The following is a 24211-nucleotide window of genomic DNA, read 5'->3' as shown; positions in this document are numbered from 1 at the left end:
CCCGAGGTTGGGCAGGGGCACCAGGGCAGGGCGAGGTGGGGGCCCCAGGGCAGGGCGAGGTGGGGGCTCCAGGGCAGGGCGCAGGGGTGGGATGTGGACGCAGGGGCCCCAGGGCAGGGCGGGGTGCCGGGCGAGGTGGGGGCCCCAGGGCAGGGCGCAGGGGTGGGATCCAGGCGCAGGGGCCCCAGGGCAGGGCGGGGTGCCGGGCGAGGTGGGGGCCCCAGGGCAGGGCGCAGGGGTGGGATGTAGGCACAGGGGCCCCAGGGCAGGGCGGGGTGCCGGGCGAGGTGGGGGCTCCAGGGCAGGGCGCAGGGGTGGGATGTAGGCACAGGGGCCCCAGGGCAGGGCGGGGTGCCGGGCGAGGTGGGGGCCCCAGGGCAGGGCGCAGGGGTGGGATCCAGGCACAGGGGCCCCAGGGCAGGGCGAGGTGGGGGCCCCAGGGCAGGGCGCAGGGGTGGGATCCAGGCGCAGGGGCCCCAGGGCAGGGCGGGGTGCCGGGCGAGGTGGGGGCCCCAGGGCAGGGCGCAGGGGTGGGATGTAGGCACAGGGGCCCCAGGGCAGGGCGGGGTGCCGGGCGAGGTGGGGGCTCCAGGGCAGGGCGCAGGGGTGGGATGTAGGCACAGGGGCCCCAGGGCAGGGCGGGGTGCCGGGCGAGGTGGGGGCCCCAGGGCAGGGCGCAGGGGTGGGATCCAGGCACAGGGGCCCCAGGGCAGGGCGAGGTGGGGGCCCCAGGGCAGGGCGCAGGGGTGGGATCCAGGCGCAGGGGCCCCAGGGCAGGGCGGGGTGCCGGGCGAGGTGCCAGGCGAGGTGGGGGCTCCAGGAATTCAGGCACAGGCACCCCGCCCTGCCCCGGGGCCCGGTGCAGGGGTGGGGGCTCCAGGGCAGGCCGGGCCCGGTGCAGGGGTGGGGGCTCCAGGGCAGGCCGGGCCCGGTGCAGGCCCCAGGCAGACACCAGCTGAGGGGCCCTTCAGCGCTTCTTGTAGAGGCAGGGTCTCAGCGCCAGGCCAGGCAGGCTCCCCCCAGCCCGGGGCTGCCCCGTCTTGGAGAAATCAAACATATAGAAAAACGGATTGCCCAGGTCCTGCAAGGGGAGAAACAGCTGATGGGCGCTAGGCCAGCCCCCGCACATCCCTCCAGGACACCTCCCTGCCCTCTGCCCACTGGCTCCTGCCACTGCCAAACACCTCCCTCTGCACCCCCACAACCCATCTTATCCCTCCCAACACCTGCTCCTCACCAGCCCCCAACCTCCCCCTGCATCTACCACCCACCTCCCTGCTGCACCCCCGCCACAACCTCCCCCTCCCCGGCACCTGCCACCAAAGCCCAGCCCTGCCAGTGGGCCTCCTAGCCAGACACAGGCCAAGAGCAACTCAGCAAGCTTCCCTGCCCTACCTTGTCCTAGGGGCAGGGGGCAGCAACAGCTCAGGGGCAGAGGCAGGCCCCACCCTGCCCATGGCAGCCCACACCCCCGGGCCCCACCCTGCCCTGCTGGACCCTGGGGCAAGTCCTGCTCACATCACGCAGAGAGGGGGTAGGACTCACCTTGGAGACAATCTGAAAGCCCAGCTGAGTCACGGCGCTCACAAAGGCCCGGATGTCTGCGAAGCGGCTGGCAACCTCTGCCACCTTCAGCGTGCCCCTGGGGAGATGCCAGGTGAGGGGAGAGGGCTGGTTCCTTGAGCCACTGCCCGTATCCCCCACAACTCCTGCTCTGTGCAGCAATCCTCCACCCCTCTGCCAGTGCCCATATCCCTGTGACGAAGTGGGACTGTTCTTAATATCTCCTCTGAATACTGTAGGGGTGCCTCAGTTTCCCCTAGGCATTTCTTAAGTCTCTAGGGGGTGGGATAAGGGGGTGTGATTGTTGCAGAGTAAAGGGCCAGGGTACATAAATGGCCGACACTCTGTCTTCCTGGCAACTGATGCCCTGGGCCTTTCCCCCCTGCAAGGTGAGAGCTAAAGGGTTGGAGAACAAAGGAATCAGGAGACCTCCTGGCCTGGGAAAGGGACAAAGCCCAGAGGAGGTGGGTCAGGAGGGAGTTTCAGTTTGGGGCTGGCTGGAGACATGGAGTGAAGGGCAGACGGGGTTGTCTGGCTCACTGCCCCCCAAAATGGACCTGGCTGAGGGGTCCTGTTCTCTGTACCTACAAGCTCTGTATTAGACCATGTTCCTGTCGTCTAATAAACCTCTATTTTCCTGGCTAACTGAGAATCACATCTGACTGTGGAGTTGGGGGGCAGGACCCTCTGGCTTCCCCAGGACCCCGCCTGGGTGGACTCAGTGTGGGAAGCGCCCGGAGGGGCAGAGGAGGCTGAATGCTCTGAGGTCAGACCCAGGAAGGTGGAAGCTGTGTGAGCTATGTGTCCTGCAGACAGGCTGCTCAGAGAGAGGAGACTCCCCCAGAGTCCTGCCTGGCTTTGTAGGGAGCCATTCCAGAGCATCGCCCGGGGACTCTGTGACAATCCCCCACAGCTCCTGCTCTGTGCAGCTCCCCGCCACCCACTGCCACTGCCCGTATCCCCCACAGCTACTGCTCTGTGCAGCTCCCCTCCACCCCTTTAACCCCCCAGTTAGCAGTCCCTCTACCCCCACACCCACACTCACCCATCTTTGCGATTTCCCCACCACGGCTTCTGCTTTATCCTGCTCCCCTTTGCTCTCTGAGTGGCCACAGCTACTAGGCTGCTGGCAGACCAGATGCCCGTTGATCCCCAGATTCCAGTGTCTGCCCTGGGCACGGGCAGAGACAGAGCTGGAATCGGGGTGGCTCAGCCGTGTGTTAATATGGGAGTTGCTGGCTGCATTGTACTGTCTGTGCTGTGTGTCGGACTGTAATACTCGAGCCCGTGTGACTGTCAAGTCTCCGTACAGGTGGGGACCAGCTGCTGCTCCATCCTAAACCCTTCCCCCCCAAAGAGCAGCCCTCCGATCCCAAATGGGCTCTGGGGGATCCTACAGCTGGAAACTCCCCACATCTGGGCTCAGAAAGCAGCAACAAGAGGACTCCTGCTGCTGTGAAGAGTGGACTCCTCTCAACAGCTGAGTTTGCCCCCCTCTGAGCACACCACAGGAGGAGGGTAAAATTCCCAAACTAACCAAACTACCTAGCTCACTGCTGCTTGGACGGGGGTGGGGGGGCAGAGGCGGAGGTGGGCGCACGGGGGTGACTCGGCATGAGCAGGGATCCCCAGCTGCTTAGCCCGGGTTAGTCCTAAGGACAAAGGGAGCTTGCTGGGTACGGAGCCTGCAGTAGCTTTAAAAAACAAAGACTGCAACGCTTTCCTGTGCCTGGCTGGCTGCTCTAACCTGGGGAATCTCTCTCCCATTGACATCTGAAGAGTCTATCTCAGGACTGGCTACATGAAACCCAAAGAGCAGCTGACCTGGGCTAGGTGATGGGCCCTTTGAGTGGAAGAGTAGCCCAAGTGTGGCTGCGTGCGGGGAGCTGTGGCTGTTGGTCCTGGGAGGTTAGAGACACAAGGCCTCAAGAACTTTTATTGGACCCACTTTGGTTGGTGTGGGATACCAGCTTTCAAGCCGCACAGAGCCCGCCCGGGGGGGGGGGGGGGGGGGGGGGGGGAGGAGTTCCCCCAGCATCCCAGCAACACTCTGTCCCCCTTGGCACCCTGCTGTGATTCGGGAGGCCAGGCCCATCAGTCAGAGATGTGCTCTCCTGGGTTTGTGCCCTGGTGCCTCACGGCCCACCCTCATGCTCCAGCTTTATGCCTCCACCCCTCAGCATTGTGCTGCCACGCAGCCCCTCCAGGGCCTCCCAGGTTATCCCAGGCCCCCGTTACCCTGGCCTCAGCACCCGGTTGGCCTCTTCCAGGATCTCCTGCAGATTGGTGCCCATCAACGCCAGGCAGAACACGGTGACATCCACAGACTCGTCTGCCAGCGGCACCTGCAAGGCCAACCAGCAGCGTGAGCCCCGGGGCGGAATGTGACAGAGGGAGACACCCCCCCCCCCCACGCATACCTGTACCTGCTCCCTGCAGGCCCACGCCCAACCTCAACCCCCCGCCTGGTACCCCCCCCACCTCCCCTACCTTGGCCATGTCACACACAGTGACACGTGGGCTCAGCGCCACCAGGTCGAACGAATGAACCTTGTTCCTGACACTGGTCGCAATCTTGCAGTCGCCGCAGCCAAAATCTGCCACCACCAGCGAGGCCGGCCTGAGGGGGAAGCAGAGAGTCAGTGCCAGGCCATGGACCCCCCCACCCTGGCCACAGGGTCCCCACCAGGGCTCAGCCATGCCCGACCCCTGCGCAGGGCCGAGGTCCCCCTGCAGCACCCACCCGGCCCCTGCACTCACCGACCCCGCAGGTACTGGATAATGCGGTGAACCGGATTCTCAGGCCAGCGCCCCACCTGCCGGGCAAAGCCGCGGTGATAGATGGCAAAGGCAGCAGGGTCGCGCTGGAAGAGCTGGGCTGCCTCCTGGCTGCTGGACATGTAGAGCTGCTGGTTGATGTAGCGGAAACGGGCTGACTGGAGCCGCTCCTCCATCCGGGCCCGCAGCACCCCCGAGAGCTCAGACGCGGGCAGTGCCGAGGTCCCCTGCCCCACATCCTGCCCCGCACCCGCTTTGAACTTGTTCTTCTGTCGCCTTTTATTCTTCTGTTTGTTCCTCCACTGCTTCCTGGTCAGCAATGGAACCGGCCTGCCAGCGGCTGCGCCCAGCTCCCGGCTCGGCTGCTCTTTGCTGGGTGCAGGCGTGCTGTCCCCGGGGGCCTCTGCTGCAGAATCTAGGGGAAGAGACAGGGCAGGCTGACGCTTAACTGCTGCATTGGCCCAGCGGCCCCCACACCACTTAGCTCTGGCGAGGACGCTCCGAGGCCGACAGGAGAGTTGGCGCACTCAGCCTGCCTGCTGGAGGTGGCTACACAGGTCCCACTCCCCGAGCGACGTAGCAACACCGGGATGGGCCTGGAAGCCTGGCTTCAGGGTGAGGCACCCGCTCAGTGCGCACAGCTCAAGGAATTCAGGGTACAGCCCATCCAGCCCCTCTGCTACAGGGCTTGCTTGCTCCACGCAGCCCTGCCCACAAGGCCCAGGTGCAGTGCCAGCTGCTCCCAGCCGGACCCCCCAGCTCGGTCCCCCCTCCTGAGACGTGGCCCCAGGCGGGTGCATCTCCCTGCAGGAAGATCCCAAGACTCGACTTGGCTCCCCCCACTCTGGAGTCCCCCTGGGAGGGGGAGCTCTACAGGTCCGCTCCATACCTTTCCTCCGTCTCCTGCCAGCGGGGCCTGCCTCCGGTCCTGGGTGGGGAGCGCCGGAGCAGCTTGGAGCCCCTGGGGCAACACCGGGGGAGGAGGCAGCTCTGGGTTTCAGGCCCTGTCTCTGTTTCCTGGGCTGTTTCCTCCCTGCCCGGCCCGCAGAGTCAGACTCAGATTCGCTGTCCCCAGACAGGGGCCCAGGGCTCTGAGGAGGGTCCGTGCAGCTCGAGGCCTCTAGGCGCTGCAGGGTCGCGAGGAGCTGCCTGCGTTGCTTCTGCAAGGAGCCTCTAGGAGCCTGGAGACAGCAGGGCATCAGTGCTGCCCCCAGAGCTAAGGGGGCCCAAGGGGTCTGCGCTGCTCCCACCCCACCTGAGGCAAAAGGCACCCCTCTCGCCCGCCCACGGAGCTTACCCCCTCCTCAGCTCCTGCCCCCATCCTGATCCGTGCCACCCGCCAGATGAGTCCACATCTCTGGAAAGATGGGGTGGGGGCTCACCAGGGTGCAGTGCTGGGCAGGGCGGTGCCGAGGGCGCAGGAGAGCCTGGCTGAGAGCCTCCCCGTCATCCTCCTTGTTCCACCCCCCTTCGTCAAACATGGTGCAGCTGCCAGGAACCCGGCTGTCTCCCCAGGCGGCTCCCACTGGCCTAGAACAGAAGAACAGTGGTGAGGCCTCCAAGCTGTGTTTCCCTGGAGAGTCAGGGCCAATGGCTCCCGTATTTCCCCTGGGCGCCCCAGCAGCTGCATTTCGTGGGCAAGACCCACATCTCCCCCTCCTGCGCAGGCTGCCCGGTCCCTGCGATTCCCAACAACAGGGTGCTGGGCACAGAGTGACTGTCGGCAGTGAGGGGGGACCCCAGCTCTTTCCTTCGTAGGGCACCACATGACACTCCAAGAATCTACGTGCTCTGGCAGGAGCCGCCTTTCACCCCCCGCCAAGGGTCTCCTCTGTGGTCACAAATTCAGGCTGGCTTCGGCTCAGAACAGCCACTCAGCCTATAGGCCTCAGGAGCCCAGGCCTTCAACTGTACCCAAAGGATCGGGGCCCTCTCTGGACCAAAACCAGCCCCTTGGGGTAGATCAGGAAAAAGGCTGGAGCCCGTTTAAAACAAGGCAATTTATCCACAAACTCTTTGTCAGTCAGTGGAGAACCCAGTTTAAACTACACACTGGGCACAAACTGGATTTGGAGTTGGCTTCAAAGGGCTGATAACGAGGTTGCTCAGCGCTGTGAAAAATCCACTCCCCAGAGCAAGCTGACAGCGCCCTGGGGACGGGATTCACCAGCCAGGGGAGAACTCCCTGCCTGCACTGGAGCTGCACCACCCGCACTGTAAGTGTTGACATATCCACATACACAGCCACATTTTAAAAATAATGGACCCCAAAGGGGGTAAAACTATTTATTAAGCTTTCTCCAGGATATTGCACCAACATCTGACACAATCCCCCAAAAGCCTCACACCCTGGAACCAGGGAGCATTACATTGGTTCCCTCACTCCCGACCCACAGCCCCTGCCCCCACAGCCCTGCCCCCCCCAGCTCTGCCAGTGCCTCTCACTCCCGACCCGCAGCCCCTGCCCCCCAGCCCCGCCGGTGCCCCTCACTTCCGACCCGCAGCCCCTGCCCCCCAGCCCTGCCGGTGCCCCTCACTCCCGACCCGCAGCCCCCTGCCCCCCCACAGCCCTGCCGGTGCCCCTCACTTCCGACCCGCAGCCCCCTGCCCCCCCACAGCCCTGCCGGTGCCTCTCACTCCCGACCCGCAGCCCCCTCCCCCCCACAGCCCTGCCGGTGCCCCTCACTCCCGACCCGCAGCCCCCTGCCCCCCCACAGCCCTGCCGGTGCCCCTCACTCCCGACCCGCAGCCCCCTCCCCCCCACAGCCCTGCCGGTGCCCCTCACTCCCGACCCGCAGCCCCCTGCCCCCCCACAGCCCTGCCGGTGCCCCTCACTTCCGACCCGCAGCCCCCTGCCCCCCCACAGCCCTGCCGGTGCCTCTCACTCCCGACCCGCAGCCCCCTCCCCCCCACAGCCCTGCCGGTGCCCCTCACTTCCGACCCGCAGCCCCTGCCCCCCCAGCGCCCCTCACTCCCGACCCGCAGCCGCCTGCTCCCCCCCCAGCCCCGCCGGCGCCCCTCACTCCCGACCCGCAGCCCCCTGCCCCCCCACAGCCCTGCCGGCGCCCCTCACTCCCGACCCGCAGCCCCCTGCCCCGCCACAGCCCTGCCGGTGCCTCTCACTCCCGACCCGCAGCCCCCTGCCCCCCCACAGCCCTGCCGGTGCCCCTCACTCCCGACCCGCAGCCCCCTGCCCCCCCACAGCCCTGCCGGTGCCCCTCACTCCCGACCCGCAGCCCCCTGCCCCCCCACAGCCCTGCCGGCGCCCCTCACTCCCGACCCGCAGCCCCCTGCCCCCCCACAGCCCTGCCGGTGCCCCTCACTCCCGACCCGCAGCCCCCTGCCCCCCCACAGCCCTGCCGGTGCCCCTCACTCCCGACCTGCAGCCCCCTGCCGGTGCCCCTCACTCCCGACCTGCAGCCCCCCCGGCTCCCGACCTGCTCCGAGTGACCCTCACGTGGCCGCTCTCGGCGGCACCCACAGCCCCATAGAGCCGTGGAAACACGCGGCTAGAGCGGCCCCCCGCAGCCTGAAGGCCGGAAGTCCTGAGCTGGGGGCGGGACGGAGCCGGCTCCTCCCCGCTGGGCAGGGAGGGGTTCTGTAGGGGGCGGGACCTGGGGCCGGCGGGGGGGCGGAAACTGGGGCAGGCGGGGAGCGGGATCGGGGCCGGGGAAGGGCCGGCTGGGGGAGGGGCGGGACCTGGGACCGGGAGGGGCCGGCGAGGGGGCGGGATCGGGGCTGGGCAGTGGCCGGCGGGGGGCGGGACCTGGGACCGGGAGGGGCCGCCGGGGGGCGGGATTGGGGCCGGGGAGGGGGCGGGAGCTGGGGCCAGGGAGGGGCCGGCGGGGGGGCGGGATCGGGACTGGGCAGTAGCCGGCGGGGGGTCGGAACCTGGGGCCGGCGGGGGGGCGGGACCTGAGGCCGGGGAGGGGCCTGCGGCGGGGTCGGAACCTGGGGCCGGCGGGAGCGAGATCGGGGCCGGCGGGGGGAGGAACCTGGGGCCGGCGGGGGGCGGGATCGGGGCCGGCCCCTTGCGGTCTCTCCCTGCAAATCCCAGAGCCGCCGCTAGGGGCCGCTACGCTCGGGCCGCTTCCGCGGGCGGGGCCGGGGCCGGGTCCCGTCGCTTCCCCGAGTCGGACTCGGAGCCGCCTGGAGCGCAGTGGCCGGGAGCGGGGCGGGCGTATGTTGGAGGGGGTCTGTGGGGCCGGGCGAGTAGCGGGGGGCGGGGGGGGTGTATCCGTGGGGCCGGGCGAGTAGCGGGGGGCGGGGGGGTGTATCCGTGGGGCCGGGCGAGTAGCGGGGGGCGGGGGGGGTGTATCCGTGGGGCCGGGCGAGTAGCGGGGGGGGGGTGTATCCGTGGGGCCGGGCGAGTAGCGGGGGGGGGGGGTGTATCCGTGGGGCCGGGCGAGTAGCGGGGGGGGGGTGTATCCGTGGGGCCGGGCGAGTAGCGGGGGGGGGTGTATCCGTGGGGCCGGGCGAGTAGCGGGGGGGGGAGGGTGTATCTGTGGGGCCGGGCGAGTAGCGCGGGGGGGGAGGGTGTATCCGTGGGGCCGGGCGAGTAGCGCGGGGGGGGAGGGTGTATCCGTGGGGCCGGGCGAGTAGCGGCGGGGGGGAGGGTGTATCCGTGGGGCCGGGCGAGTAGCGGCGGGGGGGAGGGTGTATCCGTGGGGCCGGGCGAGTAGCGGCGGGGGGGAGGGTGTATCCGTGGGGCCGGGCGAGTAGTGGCGGGGGGGGAGGGTGTATCCGTGGGCTGATGCTGCCCCCAGGCAGGCTGGGCCATTTTGAGCTTGCGGGGGCGGCCAACGAGTCCCTGCCCCATGGATGCAGTGCTGGGAGGAGAGTGGGGGGACGGGGGCATGGGGCGAGCTGGGGGGGTCAAGGGGTGAAAGGGGGGTATGGCAGGGAAGAGGGGCACCGAGGGCAGCTTGGGGCCCTACAGTGGCACTGGTACACGGAGAGATGGGTTGGGGGGGTTGAGATGGGGGAGTGAGGCCAGGGCAGAGGGGGGCGTGTGGCGGAGGGGGTCCAAGCGAGTGGGGGGGGGTCCGGTGGGGGGTAGGTGGCAGAGCGTGCCCGGGGAAGCTGGGGGCATGTGGCAGAAGGGAAGTGGGGGGCGCGTGGTGGAGCAGGCCTGGAAAGGGGGGGAGTGCGGCCAAGTGGGCCTGCAGGGGGGGGGTGGCAGAGAGGGTGGGGGGAGCTGGAGGCGCACGCAAGAAGGGGAGCCAGCGACATATGGCGGAGCGGAGAGCTTGGGGTGGGGGGCCCATGGCGGAGAGGGCCCAGCAGAGCAGGGGGCGTGCGGCGGAAGGCGAGTGGGGGTGCGCAGCGGAGCGGGCCTGGGAAAGTGGGGGGCGCAGCCGAGCGAGCCCAGGGGTAGCAAGTGGCAGGTGCATGGTTGAGTGGGCACAGACAGGAGAGTGGGGGGGCACAGGGTGAGCTGGGGGCGCATGACCAAACAGCCAGGGTCAGGGGATGAGGCACAGATGGGGCAGGCAGGCTGCAGATCAACAGTGATGGGGCAGAGTGACTGGGTGGGGCTCCAGGCTGTTTATCACGCCCAGGGGATCAGTGACCCAGCACCCCCTGCTCCCCTCTCTCTGGTTCCTGTCCCTGTGGGGTATGTGCTCTGTGGGGACAATAAGGCCCCTGGATTCCCCTCTGTCCCCGGCACTCCCTGTGTGTCTGCATTAGAAGCTGCCCCCAGGAGAGGAAAGCAGAGCATCTGTTAGCATTTATTGTGGGGTGCCCCCTTGCTGGGGGAGTGAGAGGCACTGGCAGAGCTGGGGGGGGCAGGGCTGTGGGGGCAGGGGCTGTGAGTCGGGAGTGAGGGAACCAATGTAATGCTCCACTCCCTGCACCCCACGGTTTTAGCTACAGAAGCGCTTTGCTCGCTGACCATGTCCCTGGCAGGGCGGGGTGCCCATCTGCCCTGAAGGCAAGGAGGAGCGTGGTCAAGCAATGAAAAGCCGGGCACCAGGACTCCTAGGTTCCCTCCCCAGCTCTGGGAGGGCACTGGGGACTGGATGGGGATCAGGACTCCTGGGTTCTACACTCACTGTGTCCCAGTGCCAGCCACTTGCCCTGTGGCCTTGCCAGGCCTCTTGTGGTTTTGCTGGGAAGGGGGATGGCCACCACAGCAGGAAGTGTCCCCCACGCTCTCCCGCCCCCAAGGCCTCACACATCCTCCCCGGTGGCTGCGAGTGGCTGGCTCTGTGCAGAGATAAGCCTGTGGAAGGGAAGCTGCTCACAGTGGGGCTGAGCACAGCCACTCGTGACACCCGTGTCAGCCAGGAACTTCCCCTCCTCCCTTGCCAGCCGTTGCACAGAACCTCCTTGGTCCAGCTCTGCTGCACTGAACCAGCATGAGGCAGAGGAGGGGGCTGCTGGGCCCCCAGCCCCTCACTGGCAGCAACACAAGGGAGGGAGTTGGCTCCTGGGAGAGCCCCAGTGTTCAGGGTTGCACAGAGCCAGAGGATGGGCTGGGGGGGGCTGGTCCTGCAGAGGTGGGAATGGGGTTGGAGCCTGCAGGATGGGCCGTGAGTCTGGCAGTGCCTGGGGCAGTGGGGGAGGAAGGGGGTCGGAGCTCAGGGGATGGGCTGCAGGGCCAGGCCTGGTGGGGGGCAGCAAATGGGATCAGAGTCCCTGGGATGGTCCGTGGGGCCCAGCTCCCATCTCTGCTGACGGGGCCCCTCTCCCTTGCAGGAGCCGGGATGGACGACATCTTCACGCAGTGCCGGGAGGGCAACGCCGTGGCCGTGCGCCTCTGGCTGGACAACACTGAGAACGACCTGAACCAGGGGTGACTGGGGCGGGCGTGGCACCCTGCACGGGGGGGGGCACCCTGCCAGGGAGGGGGCTCAGCTGGGCTACCTGGGGCTGTAAGTGACGCAGCGGCTCGGCCGCCTGCGCCCCACCAGCAGCCTGCGGGAAGGGAGGAATTCAGCGCTCCGCCGGAGCAGGAAGTTACGACATCGCTAAGGCACGGGCTCAGCAGCACATGCCTGCAGCTGGGGCCGCAGGAGGAGCAGCTGGCTTCTGGCCCCCAGGCATGGGCAGCGCCATTTTTCTGGCCCTGGGGGGCCCTTAGGGGGCTGGGGCCCGAGGGAATCGGCTGTTCTCTTTGTGCCCAAGCCAGAGCGATGGCTCCTGGGCCAGGCAGTAGGTGCAGTGGTCTCCCTGCCTGGTAGCATTGCTCGCCCCGGGAGCCCAGCCTGGGCCGTTTAGCGTGCAGCTAGTGAGCTGCTGGTGTTGCAAATCCTGCAGGGAAGCGTCTCGGGTCCGTCTGATCCATCCGTGCCCGAGCCAGCCCTACCCCATCATCAGAGCTCTGCCTGACCCTGCACACAGGGGCTGCCCCCAAGCCGCTGCCCCCACCGCATCCATCCCACTGCCCCCAGCCTCCCTACACCCAGGGCTCAGCCCCTCAGGAGCCACTGCTGAGCCAAGTGGGGCAGGTTTTGTTCTGTTGCTCTGTCCCGGGACTCGGTCCCCTTGGAGGGAAGAGCCCAGGGCTGGCTGCTGGGGAGGGGGCAAGCTGGCAGGACAGATGCCCCAGCAGGGAGGGGCCCAGGGCTGGCATCTGGGGGGGCGCTGGCAGGACAGGTGCCGCAGCAGGGAGGGGCCCAGGGCTGGAAGCTGGGGCGGGGGGTCTGGCAGGACAGGTGCCGCAGCAGGGAGGGGCCCAGGGCTGAGTGAAGGGGCCTGGGGACAAACACTAGTTCCCCATATGCTCCCTCGTGCAGCTCCGCTGCTGCCTCCCCGGCCCCCCTTTGGCTTGTGCTCCGCCCTGGGAGGGTTGGGAGAGTCCCCAGCCAGGCACTGGGTCGGTTGCTCCCTGGCAGATGCCAGCCCCAGGGGCTCCTGAGGGGCTGTGGCGGGTCGGGCAGGGAGCTGCATACCCTGGGTCTGTTCTGTCCCCCATGCTCCCACCCCTTGGGCTTAGCTGTCACTGTGTTTGGAGGGAACACGGGGGGTGGGGGGCAGGGCCCTGGGGTCGGTTCTAGTCTGGGCACACGGGCGGCAGGTGTATCGGGGCAGGGCCCTGAGCAGGGGCTGGCTTAGGGTGGGGAATGGGGAGCTGCAGGAGAGGTTGTGGAGTGTGGACGGGTCACCAGTGCTGTGTCCACGGGGGGCAGGCACTCTCTCAGATAGCCAGGTGGGGGAGCCCCCAGAGCTGTGGGCAGGGCAACGTGGGGCTCCCTGGGGCTGTGGGGCTGGATTGGGTGGAGGGGGGAGCTCCTTGGGGCTGTGGGGCTGGACTGGGTGGAGGATGGGGGGGGCTCCCTAAGGCTATGGAGCTGGACATGTTGCGGGAGGCTCCCCAGGGCTGTGGGGCTGGACTGGTTGGGGAGGGGCTCCCTGGAGCTGGGTGGGGTGGAGAGGGGGAGCTCTCTGGGGCTGGACTGGTGGGGGGCCTTCCTGGGGCTGTGGGACCAGGCTGGGTGGAGGGTGCACTCCACGGGGCTGAGCTGGGCGGGGGCTGAGCCAGGCAGGAGAGCTCCCCCCCCACCAGAATGGAATCTCCTTTTAAGGTCTGGCCTCTCTCAGCCTCCCTTACTGGCAGGGGGGTGGGGGGATTCCAGGCCGACTCAGCCGAGAGCAGCTGGGACTGGGACAGGGACAGGGCCGCCGGATCCCCCTGTGCTTGGGGGTCGAGAGAGGACTGGAGACAGCCCCCCCCAGACCCCTCACTTCCCACAGCCCATTGCCAGGGCTTGGGGTTCCCCAAACTCAGCCTGATTCCCCCCCATACTGCCTTGTTACCCCTCCCGTCCTCCTTGATCTGTGACCCCTCCCTCTCTGGTTGCTCCCTGCCACCCAGCCCCACAGGCATGGGGCTCAGGCCAGCTGGCTCCCTGCTCCCAGCACCCATGCATGCATGCGCCTTGGGGGTCCCTGAACCAGCCCGGGCAGGGGAGGGGCTGCTGGAGCATGGTGTTGGCCCTGTCTCCCCAGAACTCACCCCCTCCCTCTCCAGGGACGACCACGGGTTCAGCCCCCTGCACTGGGCCTGCCGTGAGGGCCGCTCCACCGTGGTGGACATGCTCATCATGCGGGGCGCCCGCATCAACGTCATGAACCGCGGCGACGACACCCCGCTGCATCTGGCAGCCAGCCACGGGCACCGGGACATTGTGCAGAAGGTAGGGGGTGGTGCTGCCCCCTGCTGAGTCCCACGCTGAGCCCCCCAGCCACCCCTCGCCCCTGTGTGGGGGCTTCCCCTGCCAAGCCCCTCAGCCAGCCCCCCGCCCCTATGCTGGGGCTCCCCACAGCTAGCACCCCCTATGGGGATAGTTCCCCGCCCCCACCCCGGTGCCCTGCCCCCTCCCTGCAGCACCCCCTACTGGGAGCATCCACTTTACACTCAGCACCTGTTTCTCCCCCCTCCTCCCTGTCCCCCTGCTGGCAGCCCCCTCCCCCCAGCCAGTCCCCTGCCCTTTCCCCCAGCGTGGAGAGGCTGGAGCTGGGGTGTCTAGAGGTGGGGGGGAGCGTGTCCCCGAAGTTCCCCCCAGCTGAGGCTGCTGTCTCTTCCCTCCCAGCTGATCCAGTTCAAGGCAGACATCAACGCAGTAAACGAGCATGGGAACACGCCGCTGCACTACGCCTGCTTCTGGGGGCATGACCAGGTGGCCGAGGTGAGCAGGGCCCCATGGGTGGTGGCAGGGTGGCATGGGGGGACTGGGCGGGGGGGCAGAAGATAGGGGTTGGTGGGAGTGGGGGCTGGGCACTAAGTTCTCACCCTGTCCCTGCCCCCAGGACCTGGTGAGCAGCGGGGCCCTCGTCAGCATCTCCAACAAATATGGCGAGATGCCTGTGGATAAGGCCAAGGTACCACTGCGCGAACTGCTGAAAGGTAGGAGCTCCCCGTCCTGGCAACCACCCATCCCGCCCTGCACCCCCACCCCCTGGTGACCTCCCCATCCTGCCCTGCATCCCCTGTCTTGGTGACCCTCCATCCTGCTCTGCACCCCCACCCCTTCGTGACCCCCCCATCCTGCCCTGCACCCCCTGCCTTGGCGACCCCGCATTCCACCCTGCATGCCCACCCCCCCCCGTGACCCTCCCATCCTGCCCTGCACCCCACCTGCCCTGCACCCCCTGCCCCTGGTGACCCCCCATCCTGCTCTGCACTCCTCACCCCTGCAACCCCCATCCTGCCCTGCACCCTCACCCCCTGGTGACCACCCACCTTGCCCTGCACCTCCAACCTCTGCTCCAATGATCCCCACCCCCCAATCCCTTTGCCCCAACCACACCACCAAGTCACCCCCCCCAACTATCCTGTCTCCAACCTCCCCCCTCGTTCCTGATCCTGCCACCCCCCCACCCCCATCTTGCCATGCTCCCCCAGCTCTGTTGCTACCCCAGGGCTCTGCTGTATTGCTCTCCAAGAGCATGGTCCGACCTGAGAACAGTACCCAGGCTCAGAGCTTTGTTCTTCCTAGCAGATGCCAGTGCATCCATTCCGAAGTTGGAAGTTTGTTGATCAAAACCCAGAGAGAACAAGAAACCAAAACAAGCCAAACTGACCTTGTGTTTGTTTTGCATAATCAAACCCTGAGTCATTTTGGAGGCAGACTATGTGAGTTTTATTTTACCAGCCACCTGTCTTTGCGAGAAAGGAAGAGGTTAATTTTACTCTGTCCTGCTCTGCGAAGGGATCCACTTCTCCTGTTTGTTAGAAACAGACCCAGCGTGGAGAAGAAAGGATAGAAAAGGTGGGGGCATACAGCTTTCGCTGCGGTTCGTGGAACACTGGGCGGCTGTTGGATGCTTTGGGATCGCAGGTTAGAAGGGCCCACTAGGATTTGTTGGGTCTAACCCATCCCAGACAGCTGGCTCCAGCCTCCTTTGGAAACCTCCAGCCAAGGAGCTTCCATGACCTCCCAAGGCATCTATAAGACCAGTAGGACAATGGAACAGTGAGGAAGTGGCTCCTGACTACGACCCATGTAGCTCTGGACCCTGGCTCGTGCAAGGAATGTCGCTCAGCTGGATCATTTCTCCTCAGGCAGGGCAGGGCTGTCTCATCTCCCTGGGCTGATGTGTGCTGTACAGTTGATTTCAGGATCCAGTGAAAAGCAAGAAAGGGATGGGGGGCAGAAAGTAACACAAGGGTGGGAGACAGAACGGCTCTTACATGCCTCTGACAATCAAAGAGGTCCAGTGAGGGCTGGCCGGGGAGCAGGAATGAGCAGCTGAGAATTTTTTCATACCCCAGTGGAGACGGCAAAGGGCCAGCATAGTCCAGCTTATTATTTCGTCCACCAGTTAAACCCACCTCTGTGCGGCCAGACTTGACATAGGGAGCTTCTTTCCCACGTTAAGGGCACCTCACGGCCCTTGAGCCATGTCAGCTTGGCCTCTGCCTGGCCCAGCGCAGACTAGGTGCTGCTCTGGCATCTGGTTTCACAGTCTGTAGGAAAACTGCTTGACCGATTTGCTGCAGTTAGTTCTCCAGCAGGCAAAAATTACCGGTCACAAGAGCCCTCAGGTTCAGTTCTGGCTGCTCCACCCCAGCCCCCTAGTGCTGAGTGTCTCCATCTCCCCAGAGCGTGCAGAGAAGCTGGGCCAGAACCTGACCAAGATCCCCTACAAGGACACCTTCTGGAAGGGCACCACCCGCACGCGGCCCCGTAAGGACCTGGGCCCTGGCTGGGATTGGGGAGGAACGTGTGGGTGTCTCCCAGGAGGCTGCTTGGGGCACCTCCAGTGGGTTTGTGTAGGGGGAGGAGGGCAAAGTCTCTCCATCAGGGAGGGAGCCTCAGGGTGGGGGAGACTGAATGTGGGCAGCTGATTCGTATTGTGGGGATCCCCCAGCTCCTCCCCCCCTCACTCTTCTTGGCACAGAGAATGGCAGGGGGAGGGCTGCATGCAGGGATCCCTGGGGTGTGACAGTGTCTCCCTTTCTCATGGCAGGAAACGGGACCCTGAACAAACTGGCAGGCATAGACTTCAAGCAGCTGAGCCTGGGTCACAAACTCAACGAGAACCAGTCAGGAGAGGTGGGCGGGAGCCTCTGCGGTGGGCCCCGGGGCGGGGCATAGGAGACTCTCCAGGCAGCCACAGCAGGGGGGCCTGGCCAGGGGGAGGGGGCCAGACCCACAGTGGGGATGCTTCCTGCGCAGGTCCCTGGTGCAGCATGGATGCTGTCGGGCCTGGGACCAGCCCTCAGCATCTCATTGCCCAACTCCCCTCGGGGCCATGGGGTAGGAGCCCTTCCCTTTCTCCCTCAGGGGTGGGAGAGGAGACTCCATTAACGAATGGGACATGGCCGCTGCCAGTGTGGGGGTGGGGCATGTAAGTACCTACCAGTCAGGCTGTGTCCCTGCCCCCTGGCTAACCCTGACCAGCCTTAGTCCCCAACTACCCCGGTCTGCTGTCCCCCGGCTCACCCCAGCCTCTGACCCCACCCTTAGTCCCCAGATAACCCCATCCCCTGTTCCGTCCCTGCTCTCCCCCAGCTCTGCCCTGCCCTCCGGCTCCCCGCATCCCTGACTGATACCCCGGCTGACCCTGTCTCATCCCTTCTCTGTCCCTATCTCCCCCCATCCACCCTGCCCCCGTCCTGGCTCTTCCCTGGGTCTCCCCACCCTGCCCCCAGCTGACCCTGTCTGGTCTCTGCTCTGTCCCCAGCTCCACCCCACCCCCAGCTGACTCTGTTCTGTCCCCCTGCAGCTGTGGAAGGGGCGCTGGCAGGGCAATGACATCGTTATCAAAGTGATGAAAATTCGGGACTGGACAACGCGGAAAAGCCGAGACTTCAATGAGGAGCATCCCAAGCTCCGGTAGGTGCTGGGGAGCCTGGGGCTGGCAGGGGCGGGGAGCCCACTGTTCTCACATTCCTCTCTCTTCCAGGATCTTCTCACACCCCAATGTTCTGCCGGTGCTGGGGGCCTGCCAGTCGCCCCCCGCCCCCCACCCCATCATCATCACGCACTGGATGCCCTACGGCTCCCTCTACAATGTCTTACACGAGGGGACGAGTGAGTGTCAGGGCAGGGAACGCGGGGAGAGGAAGTGCTAATGAAAATCGCTACTGGGGGACAACTTTGGTACTAGAACTGGCCCAGAATTCACCCCTGGGGCCTGTCCTACCTGGTCCTCAGTGCTGGGGGGTGGGGAAGAGTCGTAGCCCATGATACACTTGCCTTATCCAGGCCCAGCCTCCGGCGCCTCACCCTGTGTTTTACACACACAGCACAGACATGCCCCCAGGGCCGTCCTTAGCCATACGCAAAGTATGCAGCTGTGTAGGGCACCAGGAAATTTGGGGCACCACATTTCCTGGTGCCCTGCGCAGCAGCATGCTGCTCCAGCCCCCGCCCCTGCTCCGCCTCCCACTCATAACTCTGCAGTAGGACAGGGCCTGCACTCACTGGCAGCGGGAAGTACAGCAACCCGGCCCCAGCCGCACTGCTGGTGAGTGGTTCCCCCCATCCCCCAAACCATCCCAGTCCCATGCCCCCACGGAGTCCAGGGGCCAACACCCCGCTCTCCCCTCACAGAGGTCTGCCAGCCCCCCCACGGTGGGGGTGCTGAGTAGGACCCCAGAATAGCTAGGGATGGCCCTGCATGCCCCCCTCCCATTCGCCACCTTCCCCAGCACCAGCCTCAGTCCTGTATCTGCTCCCCTTGTCCATCTGTCTGTCCGTCCATCGCCAGCCCCACATCCCACCCCCCAGCGCTGATGCTCACTGTCTCCCTGCAGACTTTGTGGTGGATCAGATGCAAGCAGTGAAGTTTGCTCTGGACATTGCCCGGGGCATGGCCTTCCTGCACACGCTGGAGCCCCTCATCCCACGCCACAATCTCAACAGCCGCAGCATCATGGTGAGTGCAGGGGGACGGGGCTCTCAGCGCTTCGGGGGCCAGGCTGCTGGCTGACCACCTCTCTCCCCGCAGATTGACGAGGACATGACAGCGCGTATCAGCATGGCTGATGTGAAGTTCTCCTTCCAGTGCCCAGGCAGGATGTATGCCCCAGCCTGGGTGGCGCCTGAGGGTGAGTGCCAAGCACCTGTGGGGGTAGCAGGGGGCTGCTATCTCCTTGTGCTGCCCCTTCCTGAGGTGCGTGCTCCCGACCCCTCCCCCCCATGCTCATCGCTCCCCCGCTGGCTCCCCTGCAGCACTGCAGAAGAAGCCTGAGGACATCAACCGGCGCTCGGCTGACATGTGGAGCTTTGCGGTGCTGCTGTGGGAGCTGGTGACGCGTGAGGTGCCCTTCGCAGACCTGTCCAACATGGAGATTGGCATGAAGGTGAGTGGGAAGGCAGGGCCCAGCCCTCCAACGTTTACTGGAAAGGCTGGGGTGTCCGACAGGCCCAGCTCCTCATGTCGCCCACGGGGAGTGGGTGGGAAGGATCCAGCAGGGGGCTGTGGCCTTGGTGCATGCCTGTCCCCAGCTCTCATCCTGCTTGCCCCCAGGTGGCCCTGGAGGGGCTGCGCCCGACCATCCCGCCTGGCATCTCCCCCCACATCTGCAAGCTGATGAAGATCTGTATGAATGAGGACCCTGCGAAACGGCCCAAATTCGACATGATCGTCCCCATTCTGGAGAAGATGCAGGAGAAATAGGGGCCAGGCCCCCTGCTGCTTGCTGCTGCCCCCTCCAAGTGCCTTCAGGAGGTGCCCCGCCCTTCCCAGCAGGCGGTGCTGGTGCTTTCCCAGACCCCGCAACCTGAGCCGGCCACAGACCCATGGTACGGATGGTGCTATCTCCCCTGCAAGCTTCCTGCTCCAGACACCAACCCTGAGGCTTCCAGGACCCACTGCACAGCAGCCACCTCCATCCTCCCCCACAGCTGTGGGTACAGGCTGGCCCTAAGGCCTGGCCTGAGCCAGCACCTGCTAAGGGGTGAGGGTGGCTTTTACTAGCCGCAGGGCTAGGGTCAGGCCTTGGAGCCACCCAGCACCTTATGCCTCTCCTCGCTCTCACGGGCCCAGAACGATGCCCCACCCCTCTTTATATTATATATAAATTACCCCTGTCCCAGTGGTCTCCCCCTAGGACAGGGCCTCACTTGTCTGCCTGCACCTAGTGCTGCTCTGGCTTTGTGCTTCACCTTTAAGTCATTTCCAGCCAGGCCACACAGAAGAGCTGCCAGCATCTGAAATAAACATTTGTTATGAAAACTGGCCCTGTGTCACTCACCTGGCGACAACACTGTTCCCAAAGAGAAGCTCTAGGAGTTCTTGGGGGAAGGGCTCAGGCCTGTTAGAGAGGGGGTCAGGCTAGTGATCACAATGGGCCTGTCTGGCCTTGGCTAGGGGGACACAAATCTTCCAGCTGTCCTCTGGGGCAGAGGGCTCTCCCTGCTGTGGCCTCCAGAGCCAGAGGTGCCCCCATGACTAGGGAAGGATCACAGGCCAGGGAGCTCAGCAGGAGTTTTGAGGAGGAGCTGGGCTCTTGCCGCACCATGAACCTCGAGCACTGCTTACCCTTGTGGGCCATGGGAGCACCTAGCCATGCACACAGCTCGCACAACCCTTTCCGCACTATGGGGTGGGGCCAGCCCCTCATTCCACATACCCGGCACCAGGCAATGCAGGGCATGGGGAGCCCCCAAAGTTCAGCCACTTGGCCTGCAGGCCCACAACAGCAGCACCATCTGTAGGATCCAGAGGTCAAGTGCACCCACCTCCCAGTCCCAGCCCAAGGCCACCCCCAGTTGAACACGCCCAGTTGCTGCCCCCAAGTGTTAGACACAGAACCCGGGGGGGGGGGGGGGGGGGAGTTCTCCAGCCCACTACCCTCCCCCCACCAGTGTGTGGGGATGAGGTTAGCTCCCTGCATTGACATACAGCACCTGCACAAGCAGCCCCCCCACAGGCCCAGTGAATGGCATATCCATTCCCAGAGCAGAGCCTGAGGGCTGTTCCCCTGACACCAACCCCTGGGCCAGGGCAGGGCATTATCACTGCCAGAGGAAGCAAAAAGCCCCTCACACACAAACCACCAGCCAAAATCAACTGTTTAATAACAGACCAGAGAAGAGCTCCTGCTTTCACCCAACGAGGGGCCAGGCCCAAGGCATGGCCTGCAGGCTCAGTTCAGGCACTAGGTGAAATAGTGCGGCTTCTTCACGTTGATGCCATACTCTGCAAGCGCCGGCATCAGGTCCTCCATGGTCAGTGTGTACTTCTTATCCTGTAGGGACAGGAGGCAGGGTCAGCAAAAGTAGGGGAGCTGCTGCCAGGTACCCTCACCCTCCCCAACCTTGTCTCTCCTTGGAGAAGGTATCGCTTTTATTGGACCACCTTCTGTTGGAGAGAGACAAGCTATCCAGCTTACACAGAGCTCAACAGCTCTAACAGTGACCTTTACTTCCTGAGCAAAGGCAAGAAACAGCACATCGTCCCCAGAGATCTCAGTGGCTAGACCCCTCTGACCACTACCTACAGCTCTGCAGCTGGACTTCAGAAAGCCTAAGGAACCACACACTCCAACAAGAAATCACCACGTGCACCCACACACTGGAAGAAGGTCAGTCAGGAAAGTTACCTGGAAATCATGCAAGAAATCCAAACCAGCCTGATGACAGCCATTTAACATGAACTCCAAGTGTCACAGCTAAATACAAGCTTTGCTTGGTTTGGATTTCCCAGACCTGAAGAAGAGCTCTGTGGAAGCTCGACTCTCTCATCAACAGGAGCTGGTCCAATAAAAAACCTTACCTCTCTAATATCTTTGTCTCTCTAATATCCTGGGACCAACACTGCATACTAGAAAGAAGAGTTTTTCCAGGCCCTTGGCCATTCCTGGTGCCCTTTTCTGAGCCCCTCTCGTTCCGCCCTACCCTGTGGGAGACAGGGTACCAGTCCAGCAGCATCCAGAGGGGGCCACATCACAGCTTGTTTCAAAGGCATTAGAATATTCTCCATCCTATTCCTTATACAGCTAAACATGGTTTGCTTGTTTTGCCTGCAGCTGTACACGAAGCAGAGGTCTCCATTCCACTGCCTGCACTGACACCCAGCTCCCTTCCCTGAGCCAATACAATTTAAACCCTGTGAGGTGTACTGTTCTCCAGTGGCTTTACTCTGCATTTAACCCTGCTGAATTTAATTTGGCCACCACTGTGGGAGGGCCTTGCGCCCAAGCCAGAGGAACAGCCCCCCTGGGACAGGGTCATACCCAGCCCCGCTGACTGTCCCCTCACATCCCCTTCCCAGGGCAGACCCTCACCTTACTCTTGTTGCGGGAGCTGCCAGAAGCTGTGCCCTTCATCTTGCAGTGCTGCAGGGCATCGTTGGCAATGTCTGAAATAAACTTCTGGGCAGCCAGTGAGATGAGTCGAATGCTGCAGTCAGAGAAAGCAACGGAGCAGCCTGAGACAGAACACCGAGCATGAGCAGCCAGGGCTGAGGAGTGTCTGCTGGACCCCACAACACAAAGACCTGACACAGGGGGTCTCCTACTCAGGGTGGTTGGGGATTTTCCAAATAGAACCATGCATCACTTACATGCGTGGATCGGAGGCCTCAAATCCAGCTCTGTTGAGGTAGTAGCCTGTGACAGCATCTGGGATCTGGGAAGACAGGAAAGTATTAAAAGGGACCAGCTTTTAGCTACCTCCCACCCCTTGCCCTAAACCATTCACACAGTGGCACTAACAAGGCTCAAAGAAAAGGAGTATTTGGGGCACCTTAGAGACTAACACATTTATTGGAGCATAACTTTTCGTGAGCTATAGCTCAGTTCAGCTGTAGCTCACGAAAGCTCATGCTCCAATAAATGTGTTAGTCTCTAAGGTGCCACAAGTCCTCCTGTTCTTTTTGCGAATACAGACTAACACGGCTCAAACACCCAATCCCCAGACCCAGCACTGAGAATAGAACCCAGGAGTCCTGGATCCCACCCCCCTCCCGAGCCAGGGATGGCACCCAGGAGTCCTAGCTCCCAGAGCCCCTACCGTGGGGGTATAGTCCTCCAGCTGCATCAGGAAGTCTACCAGGGGAGTGGTGGAGACGACGGGTTTGACATCTCCGTTGGCCGCGCTGGGGGGCACGTAGACCCCGTTTGCCATGGGCCCGTCGGAGGCAGCTGCAGCCACCACTGTGGAGATGGGCCCTGAGAGAGACACACGCAGGTCAGGGCTAGCCAGGGACAAGCAGCAACACCCCGCGCCCCTCCCCACACCGGGCCCCGACCCCTCGGGAGCCCCCCCCGCCGGGCCCCTCCCGCCCGGGGATCGCCCCCTCTCACCGGGCCCCCCCTCGGCCCCCAGAGTCCCCTCTCACCGGGCCCCCGCGCCCCACCCCCCAGTCCCCCCCGCCAGGCCCCTCCCCCTCGGGAGCCCGGTCCCCGCCCCCTCTCACCGGGCCCCCCCTTGGTCCTCCGCCCCCCAGAGTTCCCCCCCTTGACCCCCGCGCCCCACCCCCCAGTCCCCCCCGCCAGGCCCCTCCCCCTCGGGAGCCCGGTCCCCGCCCCCTCTCACCGGGCCCCCCCTCGGCCCCCCGCCCGCCAGAGTCCCCTCTCACCGGGCCCCCGGCCGCCGGGCCCCCCCTCGGCCCCCCGCGCCCCGCCCCCCGCCGGCACAGGAGGCCCCGGGGCCGCGCTGCCCGCGGCGGCCGGGCTGGGTTTGCTCTCGCCGGCCGGGAGCGGGGCCGGGGCGGGGGGCGCCGGGGCCGCGGGGGCGGGGTCAGGCTCCGCGCTGCCGCTCATGGCGGGGCCGGGCGGGGTTCGCGCGCCTCCCTGCCTGCGCCGGGTGCGTAGCGCTACGTGCTTTGCGCAGCGTTGCCGCCTGGATTGGCCAAGAGAGCTGTCATACAAAGCAACTCCCGCTCTGCTGCTCTCTGATTGGAGAACGCGGGTTCCGCTCCCGCCCGCTCTCGAGCCGGGAGCAGAGCGGCGCCCGGCGGAACCATAGAGTCGCGGGGACCCGCCTTACATGGCGCCGCAGCCGGGCGGGCCCCACGTGACGCAGACCGGAAGTGCATCGGGGGCCCGGGGTGCCGTGTCCGGGGGAGGGGGCTCTGTTCCAGGTGGGGGAGGGGAGCAGGGTTCTCTGTTCGGGGGGGGCTGGTCCAGGTAGGGGTGGGGGCAGGGGCAGGATGCTCTGTTCCGGGGGGGGGGAAGGGGAGCAGCGTTCTCTGTTCTGGGGGGGCTGGTCCAGGTGGGGGAAGGGAGCAGGCTTCTCTGTTCGGGGGGGGCTGTTCCAGGTAGGGGTGGGGGCAGGGGCAGGATGCTCTGTTCCGGGGGGGGGGAAGGATGCTCTGTTCCGGGGGGGGAAGGGGAGCAGGGTTCTCTGTTCTGGGGGGGCTGGTCCAGGTGGGGGAGGGGAGCAGGGTTTCTCTGTTCGGGGGGGGCTGGTCCAGGTAGGGGTGGGGGCAGGATGCTCTGTTCCAGGTGGGGGAGGGGAGCAGGGTTCTCTGTTCTGGTCCAGGTGGGGGCGGGGGCGCTGTTCCAGGTGGGGGAGGGGAGCAGGGTTCTCTGTTCGGGGGGGGCTGTTCCAGGTAGGGGTGGGGGCAGGGGCAGGATGCTCTGTTCCGGGGGGGGGAAGGGGAGCAGCGTTCTCTGTTCTGGGGGGGCTGGTCCAGGTGGGGGAAGGGAGCAGGCTTCTCTGTTCGGGGGGGGCTGTTCCAGGTAGGGGTGGGGGCAGGGGCAGGATGCTCTGTTCCGGGGGGGGGAAGGATGCTCTGTTCCGGGGGGGGAAGGGGAGCAGGGTTCTCTGTTCTGGGGGGGCTGGTCCAGGTGGGGGAGGGGAGCAGGGTTTCTCTGTTCGGGGGGGGCTGGTCCAGGTAGGGGTGGGGGCAGGATGCTCTGTTCCAGGTGGGGGAGGGGAGCAGGGTTCTCTGTTCTGGTCCAGGTGGGGGCGGGGGCGCTGTTCCAGGTGGGGGAGGGGAGCAGGGTTCTCTGTTCTGGGGG

General features: G+C 65.3%; 3 protein-coding genes across 8 annotated transcripts; 1 reads left to right on the top strand and 2 right to left on the bottom strand.

Annotated features, from left to right (window-relative positions):
- On the bottom strand, positions 1-7923 carry RRP8 (ribosomal RNA processing 8). Of its 3 annotated transcripts, none has more exons than XM_048857002.2 (8): positions 7756-7908; positions 5724-5871; positions 5231-5522; positions 4324-4756; positions 4054-4183; positions 3802-3908; positions 1546-1642; positions 1-1081 (listed from the first exon to the last, which is right to left on the bottom strand). In XM_048857002.2, exons 2-8 carry the CDS (start codon positions 5820-5822, stop codon positions 968-970), a joined length of 1272 nt encoding a protein of 423 aa, XP_048712959.1. In that variant the 5' UTR covers positions 5823-5871; positions 7756-7908; the 3' UTR covers positions 1-967. The 3 variants fall into 3 exon arrangements, with proteins under 3 accessions (XP_048712959.1, XP_048713049.1, XP_048712864.1); XM_048856907.2 differs by having other exon boundaries at positions 2-1081; positions 7779-7923; XM_048857092.2 differs by lacking the exon at positions 7756-7908 and having other exon boundaries at positions 5639-5839.
- A 471-nt stretch (positions 7924-8394) lies between these two features.
- On the top strand, positions 8395-19476 carry ILK (integrin linked kinase). 4 transcript variants are annotated; one of them, XM_048855020.2, is made up of 13 exons: positions 8395-8521; positions 11044-11140; positions 13319-13484; positions 13881-13976; positions 14098-14194; positions 15894-15977; positions 16261-16346; positions 17020-17129; positions 17200-17327; positions 18053-18174; positions 18247-18346; positions 18471-18601; positions 18769-19476. In XM_048855020.2, exons 2-13 carry the CDS (start codon positions 11052-11054, stop codon positions 18916-18918), a joined length of 1359 nt encoding a protein of 452 aa, XP_048710977.1. In that variant the 5' UTR covers positions 8395-8521; positions 11044-11051; the 3' UTR covers positions 18919-19476. The 4 variants fall into 4 exon arrangements, with proteins under 4 accessions (XP_048710977.1, XP_074981531.1, XP_048711057.1 ...); XM_075125430.1 differs by having other exon boundaries at positions 8517-8535; XM_048855100.2 differs by lacking the exon at positions 8395-8521 and adding an exon at positions 9790-9958.
- Positions 19477-20297: 821 nt separating this feature from the next.
- On the bottom strand, positions 20298-23023 carry TAF10 (TATA-box binding protein associated factor 10). The gene is made up of 5 exons (XM_048866078.1): positions 22825-23023; positions 22257-22414; positions 21808-21872; positions 21530-21644; positions 20298-20491 (listed from the first exon to the last, which is right to left on the bottom strand). The coding sequence occupies exons 1-5, from the start codon at positions 23006-23008 to the stop codon at positions 20402-20404; spliced, it is 612 nt and encodes a 203-aa protein (XP_048722035.1). The 5' UTR covers positions 23009-23023; the 3' UTR covers positions 20298-20401.
- Positions 23024-24211: the final 1188 nt, after the last annotated feature.

Source organism: Caretta caretta, chromosome 1 (assembly GCF_965140235.1).
Source record: "Caretta caretta isolate rCarCar2 chromosome 1, rCarCar1.hap1, whole genome shotgun sequence".
Classification (NCBI taxonomy): domain Eukaryota; kingdom Metazoa; phylum Chordata; order Testudines; family Cheloniidae; genus Caretta; species Caretta caretta.
The sequence above is the reverse complement of the archived record's forward strand: the minus strand, read 5'-3'. Positions and strand labels throughout refer to the sequence as shown.

What these genes read in the sequence shown, in the direction of transcription:
- RRP8 (XM_048856907.2), bottom strand. Translation starts at nt 5,822, where the DNA reads ATGTTTGACGAAGGGGGGTGGAACAAGGAGGATGACGGGGAGGCTCTC. An exon ending in AACCGGGTGCTGAGGCCAGG is followed by an intron (nt 1,643 to 3,801) that starts GTAACGGGGGCC and finishes GCATCTCCCCAG; the next exon opens with GGGCACGCTGAAGGTGGCAG. An exon ending in GCTTTCAGATTGTCTCCAAG is followed by an intron (nt 1,082 to 1,545) that starts GTGAGTCCTACC and finishes CTCCCCTTGCAG; the next exon opens with GACCTGGGCAATCCGTTTTT.
- ILK (XM_048855020.2), top strand. Translation starts at nt 11,052, where the DNA reads ATGGACGACATCTTCACGCAGTGCCGGGAGGGCAACGCCGTGGCCGTG. An exon ending in ACCGGGACATTGTGCAGAAG is followed by an intron (nt 13,485 to 13,880) that starts GTAGGGGGTGGT and finishes CTTCCCTCCCAG; the next exon opens with CTGATCCAGTTCAAGGCAGA. An exon ending in TCAACAGCCGCAGCATCATG is followed by an intron (nt 18,175 to 18,246) that starts GTGAGTGCAGGG and finishes CTCTCCCCGCAG; the next exon opens with ATTGACGAGGACATGACAGC.
- TAF10 (XM_048866078.1), bottom strand. Translation starts at nt 23,008, where the DNA reads ATGAGCGGCAGCGCGGAGCCTGACCCCGCCCCCGCGGCCCCGGCGCCC. An exon ending in TGGAGGACTATACCCCCACG is followed by an intron (nt 21,873 to 22,256) that starts GTAGGGGCTCTG and finishes CTGTCTTCCCAG; the next exon opens with ATCCCAGATGCTGTCACAGG. An exon ending in GCTCCCGCAACAAGAGTAAG is followed by an intron (nt 20,492 to 21,529) that starts GTGAGGGTCTGC and finishes CTGTCCCTACAG; the next exon opens with GATAAGAAGTACACACTGAC.